We start from the raw sequence: 8,884 nt of genomic DNA on the forward strand, positions 1-8,884 counted from the left end.
TTCATTGTCATGGCAATTCATTTCAATTCATCTGATCACTCTTCATGACATTCTGGAGTATATGCAAATTGCCATCATAAACACTAAAGCAGCAGACTTTGTGAAAACCAATACTTGTGTCATTCTCAAAAGTTTTGGCCATGGCTGTATAATCCCTACCACATTGGGGAGAACATACAAACTCCACATAAATCAGCCCTGGCTGGAATCAAACCCATTGCCCCACTTCTGTGAGGCAGCAATGCTAGCCACTGTGCCACTGTACTGCTCACAGCAATTCAGACCTTGCAGAGTAATTGTTGCCAGTCACCTCCCAGCACACAGTTCATTGAGTTCTGTTACTGGTGTGTGCGTTAAGCCTTAAAATGTTTTCATTCGCTTCACCAGTTCCATAGTTAATTTTTACCAAATGTTAAAGTTCTCTTGGATTGCACATTGAAATGCAGATTATCTGATGATTACAGATCAGCTGCTTATTGGAGATCCTTTACTGATTGCGGATATATTCGCCACTTTATTGGGGTACGGGTGCTTATTGCAATCAGCCTGTACAGATAGCAGCATCTTGTCCTAATTACCATTCAGTCAGGACACATGCCGCGTTATGAAGTTTACAAAAGGTTGCTCATAGCGGGTGCAGGGCAACAAGGAATATTGACTTCAGTAAAGTCTGTTCTAGGTGAATTGGAAGAAATATCTATGTCTGGATTTTTATACCTTTCTGTCTTCTTCAAATCACTTCTTCGCATCTGCAGTTTGCATTGTGACTTGGGGCTGTGATTTAAAACTTGGATAAAGATTTCCTGAGATACACCAGAGATATACCACTGGTATAATACCAGTCATCATCAGGATGCACCTCCAAGGCCTAGTGTTTCCGCTACACTGCGGGCAGGGAGTCTATGTGCTTGCCGAAAAGGGAGTGTGGCCGTTCGTGGTGTGTCCTTGGTATATGCCTCCAATTTGTCACACTGGGTGGAGGTGCTGGGCTTCCCCCAAACTCTCCCCTCACGGTGAATAGATGCTGTGGGGGCTGCGGGTGGGGAAGTCTCAGGGCAGGCTGATTTACCGGGGCTAAAACAAGCTAGAGGGAGCACTAAGGGCCTGCAAACTATTCCCAATCCCTGCAGGTGATGCTTCAGGACATCAAATAGGGAAGTTAACAGAAGGCATTTTATATGACCATAGTGTCATAACACTTTAAGGCATGGGTCTGGGTGGAAGGAGCACTGAGGGGAGGAGCTTATGACTCGACTTTATGGCATTAGCCAATGAGGTGTGAAGGATTATGGTGTGATGGGCGGTCCTCGCTCATCTTATTTCAGGACTCAGAATTGGGTGGCTCCATTTGCTCAAAGACGTTAACCCGCCCTCCCGTCCCTGGTGTCAACTTTGTGGGTGGGAGGGCCTGGTTGGTGTGTGGACTATTTGTAAGTACCCTGGAGTATCACTGGTCCAGGTGGGCTCCTTGATCAAGCGGGGTGACAGCCTGTCAGGGTACCTGAAGTTGGGGATGGGTAGGGTGGGCAGTTGGGCACTATCCTTCCTGTATGTAGTCCCGAGAGAGGGTGGCAGTTGGCCACTTTCCCCCCCTCTTGAGTTGGTGGTGAGGTTGGGCTGGATCTTGGGCCATTCCTCTTATGTTGAGTCTTATTTTGAAATTACCACACATACACCGACTCTTTCACTTAGGCCGTCCCTCCTTTGCCACCATACTCCTGATTTATAATAAAAAAAAGTTGACCATTTTGAATTGGCAATCTGGTTGTCCGTGTCTTTATTTATTATGGTTATAGTGTGATAAGTTTAAGCAGAACCTAGGACGATAGAGGTTTTAATAGTTGAACAAATAGGAGCTGAGGCACAGTGAAACGCAAGGCGATTTTGTGTATGTTTTTTGCGTTTCACTGTGGTTTTGCACTATGCATTCTCAAGACCCGAACGTAACCATCTACGGGAGACGGAATGCAACTGGGTGGAAATGGTGCAATGACACGTGGGCAAAGTTCAGAGTTGGGGGTATAACTACTAAAGTGAGAGTTTTTAGAAGTGGAGATGTTGCCCATAGCAACCAATCAGATTCTCCTTAACATTTAACTAGCACCTTCTAGAAGATAATAGCTACAATCTGATTGGTTGCTATGGGCAACATCTCCACTTGTAAAAACTCTCACTTTAGTAAATATACCCCCTTGGTGCGTGGATGGAACTGCAGGCTTTATGTTGTAATTATGACAATTTTTCGGGCAGATCTTTTGCACTAAAGAGGAAGCCAGCGTACAGATGGAGGTGACCCGGGCGCAGAGAAAATACATATGCATTTACTTCTGTGTACACATTAATGAACAATTTGCATTCAACTGTGCATCAGTCACAAGAGAAAGCCAGCTGTCCCCTCTATCACTATCTATTAAAGTAAAGCATTTTTTCTTAATATACAGTAAATGTATCCAAATACTTTTATTTTACTATTTTGTATTTGTTATTAATTTTTTAACCCGTGTGTGTGTGTGTGTGCGTGTGTGTGTGTAAATTGTAATTGGACACCCAAGTCCTGTCGCCACTGTCAGCCAGTATTACCAGGAAGTATAACTCAACGCAATTTTATTGGTCAACCGGGTAAATAAAGGATTTTTTATCGCTGTGATCACCGGCTCTCGGGTACATAAGTCTGTATGCGTTTAACACATCAATCACTATTTCTTTCCTGTATCTGCAGGTATGTTACAGTAAAAATGTGGGTTTATTGGCATAGAGCTTTACATGTGATAGCTGTCACATCAGGGCTGCTGTAAAACAATTAGAATAGGACCAACCTGTTGTTTACTTAGATTAAAATTGAGTTTGAACTGTCAGTGCGAATAATGAGCAGCTACGCTGGAATGTTGTGAAACCTGCACTCTTTACATAGGGAGTGGGACACAGAGTGCTGTTTGAATTGACAGCAATGAGTCCCCTTTTAAAAAAGATAAAAATGAATGAATGACATGTATTAGCTGCACAGCGCTGCGCAAAGGGGTCCATACACTAGGTGACAGCGATCCTGCGATCGGATTGGAACTGCGAATTCGCCAGTCGGAAATGCCAACCTGCAACCATCGATGTTACGAGATCTGCCGGAGGATCGGTAAAATTAATGTTACATTTCCACCAATTTGCAAATCACGATCAGATTTTGATTGTGATCGGCAAATCAGAGAAATCCAACATGTTGGATTTCACTGATCCTCCAACCCGGCATCTCAGAATCGCAGGATTGCGACAATCCGCCTCTAGTGTATGGGGGCCACAATTTGGTGGCACTATGTAAATAATAAATTATAATACTAAAAATAGGTGAAAGGTGTCAAACTGACCAGTTTTTTTGAAGTGATTGTTTTTTGTTACCATTGTTGCCGTTTAATGAAATACCAATAAGTAACAAACAAAAAAGTCCACCATAGCCCCCCTATAAATGATATAAGCAGTCCGCAGCAAGAGTGGGCTTGTTACCACTATAACAGGGAAACCAGCAGTGAGCGGTCCAAGGTTATGTTCACAACCAGCACCAAGACTGGTCAACAAAGGGTTGGTGCCTCTATTTGAGGAGGAGGGTCATTCCAAATAATGGTATGGGGATCTGGGTACTGAATTAATGGGCCTCCAGAGCTGAGAACTTTGCCACCCTGAGTCCCTTGCATAAATCCATAAAACGTACTTTACAAATAATCGTTCCTGCACCGATTACTTCATTGATCAAAATGGATACACTCTCCCCTGTACTCGTCCTCCTCAGAACATGCAACAGGAGTCTGCGTTGGTTGGGTCCTCGCTGCTACCAATTCCCCCTTTTCTAACAACGTTTACTGTAGCCAAAATATGTGTGTATGTATGTCTGTGTGTGTGTGTGTGTGTGTGTGTCTGTCTGTCTGTCTGTCTGTTTGGGACAAAACTGCTCCCCAAGAAATAAATCACACAACAAGGTATTAAAAAGAAATAAAACAAAAAAAATAAATAAATAAGAACAAAAAGAATTGTTCATTTTAATCAAAACAAATCCAAACACAGTGTTTTGTGCCACAAACAATATATAAACTAAATAGCAAAATGACAAGGTCACTTAAGGAATAGCACAAATAACCGCGGAAATTTGTACTTTACAGAATGGAATCTGCCGCAGCTATTATCACTGTGTATCTGTGTGGAACAGGACTAGAACAGGACAGCGCACTAATCTACAAACCTCGAGAGAAGCCGAGTAAACATTCTGCACACGAGGAACTGTGACAATCTGCCCGAGAACTATGGCACACCTGCCCATAAGCCGTAATTGCTCAGCCATACAGAGCTGTACCCTACACACAGTGCGCCATCACGTTACAGCTGTAAAATGCTAAAAATATCTGCTTGTAGTCAAGTATGTTCTTGTGCAGCGACCTTTATAATGTGATTAAATCAAGTCCCTGTCTGCAACCGTATAATTAAAACACCTCCTATATGTCCTTAAAATGTTCCTGATAGTCAAAAACTCCTTTGTTTCGTTTTATTTTTATCCACAAGCACTTGGTACGGCGGAGGGGGTGCGTTTATAATGCTAAAGTGTGGGCAAATGATCTTCTTTCACGCAGCTGCATGGTGAACAGATAGAGAAAAGCCACTTGGGACTGAAAGGGGGTGATGTTTTGTGGACGGGCTGTGCTGCACAGCGGCGTAGCGCCATATGGAAGGCCATGAAAAGGGACATTTTTATTACACAATTGATTACACCAATGTTTAAATATGCATTAGTGCCAGCAGCAGACACTGAGCGAGAATGGCTGTGTCAGTCTGTGAGGTCCTGGATTCGATTCGTCAATAAGTAACAGAGAACAATCAGCGCAGTCCTGTGCACGATATATCATTTCAAAAGGAGGGATTGTGCACAGCGTCAGATTGGCAGAAGCAGAAATCTGCATTGCAGATTACAGGAAGCAGCTTGGTTATTCAGATTTAGGACTGGTAGCCCGGCCTGTGTTTGCAGTAATTGTATAGGAAAGGTTCCCGCGTGCTGCAGTTCCTTAGGGAAAGATTTGCCGTCTCACTCTAAAGACCCATTAGTCAGAGCAACAGAAGGACAATGATTTACTCGCCTGCAGTGTATTACTAGTGGTGACCCTTTCTAAGTGGTCATTGTTCTTACCCCTATTCCTTTTAAATTGAATAAATATCAGATTCATTAAATGATTAACCTAAGCAAAACCTGACGTTCTGACTGCAACATAAAATATACTGGAACATTATCTTAAAAGCAGTACAGTATGTGTTTTGTGAAGCGGTTATTGTGTACACAAGTCCCATATTTTAGGGGTGTCCCACTAGTTGAGACTATAGAAGAGGTTTCATTGCCATCTGGAACATATAACAGCTGCCACAGTCCCACCCATCAGATATGCAGACACATATGGTTGTTTGTATAGAATACTATCCTTCCATATGTTTTACTGAATATTTAAAATAAATAAATAAATAAAGTTTTCATGATAAAATATATATTAATTTTAAAGTGCGGCTGTAACCTACACACTATGGGTGGGATGTACTAAGCACACATCCGCCATGCGGTACATCCCGCCTCTCTTCGGGTACATACCGTGGTTGATTACTGTGGTATGTACCTAGAAATGTGGTGTACATCGTAAAGAACAGCTTTCCCGATAAGAGCTGTCCTTTGCCATGCCCCCAGACAGATGGAGTTCCAGGTTTAACACCCAGCAGTCCCTCTGGCGTCCTTCTGCGCAGGCCGCAGGGGGTGATGGGAGGGATCCGATTGGATCTCTCTCAGCGAGAGTGTCCCGGAAAGAAGCCCATAGGCATCTAAGGCGTTTTTGGGGGTTTCACCGCATTTTCCCCTTTAGTACATCCCGCCCTGTTGAGTTGACCTGTAGAACCGATGACATCACTGCAGTAGGAAGTGTCATAAGCTGGGTCGTAACTACAAAGTTAAATGACTGGGACAGGAAGGAATTTTGATGTCCTCCAAGCACTCAGTTGTTGTTGGTTCTAACATTTTATTTCCCTGCGCCTCCCTTCAAGTTTGTGCCCTGGGCAGCTGGCCGTCCTGTACAGTGATTTATGGCTCTTATCATAAGGATAGAGCCTATTAGTTCATGAGGAAACCGTCACTGTCGTAGGAAATGTCATAAAGATAGAGACTATAAGTTCATTGGGAACCGGTGACATCACTGTGGCAGGAAGTGTCATAAGGATGCAGCCTATCAGTTTATTAGGAACTGGTGACATCACTGTGGCAGGAAGTGTCATAAGGATGCAGCCTATCAGTTTATTAGGAACCGGTGACATCACTGTGGTAGCAACATGTTTCTAAAACTTGTTAATTGTAAACAGTATCTTCCAAATATGTCAATGATTTCCCTGCTTCAGCACAGGTGGATCATTCAGTAATATTTATAAGGGGGGAAGAAAGTGTGTATGCAACCTGTACTCACAACACTTCTAGTTTTAGGTGTAAATGCCCACACATCATAGTGGTTATGGGTCCCAAAAGACTCCAGCAGTTGCCAGTCGTATTGGCGAATGTGAATGGATGATGAAGTTGCATGGGCTCCAGACGTTCAGCAGGAATGCCCTGATTCGGTCACCTTTAAGAGCACTGGAGGTTCCCACAAATGGGTTGAAATGACAGTTGGCACCTGATCGGGTGACTGGCATAATTGCCCAGTCAGGAGGCAGCTTTCATTTCTAGCTGTGCCTCATGTCCCTTCTTTCCTCCACCAACTCATACGTCAGAAGCCTTCCTGGACTGGTGCCCACTACTAATAATTACCCAACGGCATCGAGCACATGATGGGGGTCCCTGTAATGGGCCCCATACATCAGCGATGGATTGCCGCGATCCTGTGATGCTGCAACCCGGCATCGCAGGATCGCAGAAATCCAACATGTTGGATTTTGACGATCGCGATCAAAAAATGATCACGATCGTCAAATCTTTGACATTTAACATGTCAAATGTCAGCGGTCCGGCGACGGATCACTGAACATCGATGGTGGGTGATCGGAAATTTCCGATGGGCGATCGGAAATTTCCGATCGCTTCCCTGCATCGCGACGATCCGTATGGGCACCTTAACATGGAAGATGGGTGAGGTAGGGATACGTAAGTAGAAAATCTCTCCAATAAATCCTTTGGCTAAATGAAAAAAAAAACTGCTTTGAAGTTTGCAGTAGGAAGTCAAAGACATTAAACAATGAAATATACAGAGCTGTGAATAACATTTAGTTTGAGGTTACATGTTGTCCGTGTATAAAGCTGCTCCTTTTGCAGCGGATACACTACAGGGAATCTTGTCCTTTTCAGTTAAATATTTCATTAGTCCGGTAATGTGTAACATACACTAGTAGCTGAATCCTCCTTTATCAGCAAATTATGCTGGCACATGCAACATCCGTTCTATGGGCCTGATTCAGTAAGGAACGCAATTGCTAAGACGCATGCAGTCGCCCGATTTTCGCGATCTGCACATGTGTATGCATTGCAGTGCGTGAGCTAGCCACTGCGATCGGGAATGAGAACGCAGTGTGTACGCAGACCCATCGCAGTGTGATTGACAGGAAGTGCCATTTGTGGGTGGTGGCGGGGGGGGGTGTTGTATAGCGAATGCAGGCGTGTCAGTACATTTGACCACCGTTACAGGGGCGCGCATAATTAATCCACTGCGACGGCATATGCAGCCTGAGCTTTAGATACCGACAGGAAGCTTAGCAGTCTGTGAGTGAGGTCTGACCTGCCTTAATTATGCGTGAGGCTCCGATGGTACTCGATGGTACCGATGTTTTCGCAGACTTGCTAGGTATTACGGATGTGAATAAAGGGAAGTGGGCGTCTTTATGTTGTGCTGCGGCGGCATTGCGATCGCAGACATTTGCATAATTTCGCAGCAGAACTGCGTACGCGCCTGCTGCCACCATCACATCAGCGATCCTTGCTGAATCAGGCCCTGTATTTTTACTTCTATAATGATATTTTCTCCCCCACTTCCAGCTGACACTCACTCAAACACACACCTACTAACAGGGGTGTAACTATAACTTTGTGGGCCCCATAGCAAAACTTTTAAGCCCCCCCAATTCAGGTCTCAAACAGAGTATATACATATATACATGTATATATGTGTCTATACGCGTATATATGCAGTAATATTGCAGCAGTAACAATGACAGGCCTATATATCAGTTTGGATTGCAAAGTGACCCCAGCCCGGACCTTCTCCCTCCCGGATACCTCGCTGCCTGCAGTTCCCAGCATAGGCCACAGCGCATGTTCAGGCCGCCATCTGCGACTTTGCTCGCAGCAGTGATGTGAACTGCGTCCATCTTTAAATCAGGCCCAATGTTCTGTCATCACAATGTCTGTATGTGCAGATTAGCAATCTGCACTCATTTTCCTAGACACCTCTATAGGGTGCAATCGGATTTCTTTCCCTCCCGGTTCTGTCTGCACTCCGCTCTCAGGGCCTGATTCAGATCTGCTCGCTAGGATGCGTTCGTACGCAGCCGTCAGTAGCCAGAGTATGCAAATCCCACGATCGCTAGCAAGACATTAGCACGCTCACTATGTCTTGCCGTGCGATCGCAGTATGTATTTAGACGCCCACTTTCCCTTAGTGACACACGTCATCTCCAGGAAGTGTATGAAACAATCGGTAACATCGAGTAACATCGAATCCATATGCTGCACTTGTGGCTGACCATACCCTACCGCAAGCACTGCGAGTGCTGCAGTGTGTATTTCAGCCATGTGACGTGTATGCTGACGCTGGGTCTTAATTATGCACGCCCCTGAAACGGTGTTCAGACGCACAGACACGCCTGCATTCGCACCACCACTCCCCCGTTACCATTGACC

General features: G+C 44.6%; 1 protein-coding gene across 3 annotated transcripts in view; it reads left to right on the forward strand.

Annotated features, from left to right (window-relative positions):
- LOC148473438 (neurabin-1-like) overlaps positions 1-4,349 on the forward strand; it is a 115,929-nt gene extending 111,580 nt beyond the window's left edge. For all 3 annotated transcript variants that reach the window (XM_088459599.1, XM_088459598.1, XM_088459600.1), the window contains exon 3: positions 4,143-4,349. In XM_088459599.1, the coding sequence (XP_088315725.1) occupies positions 4,143-4,241 (99 nt within the window). In that variant the 3' untranslated portion in view covers positions 4,242-4,349. The remainder of the gene's footprint in view (positions 1-4,142) is intronic.
- Positions 4,350-8,884: the final 4,535 nt, after the last annotated feature.

This window comes from Taudactylus pleione, unplaced genomic scaffold (assembly GCF_031769625.1).
Source record: "Taudactylus pleione unplaced genomic scaffold, aTauple2 ptg000916l, whole genome shotgun sequence".
Lineage (NCBI taxonomy): Eukaryota > Metazoa > Chordata > Amphibia > Anura > Myobatrachidae > Taudactylus > Taudactylus pleione.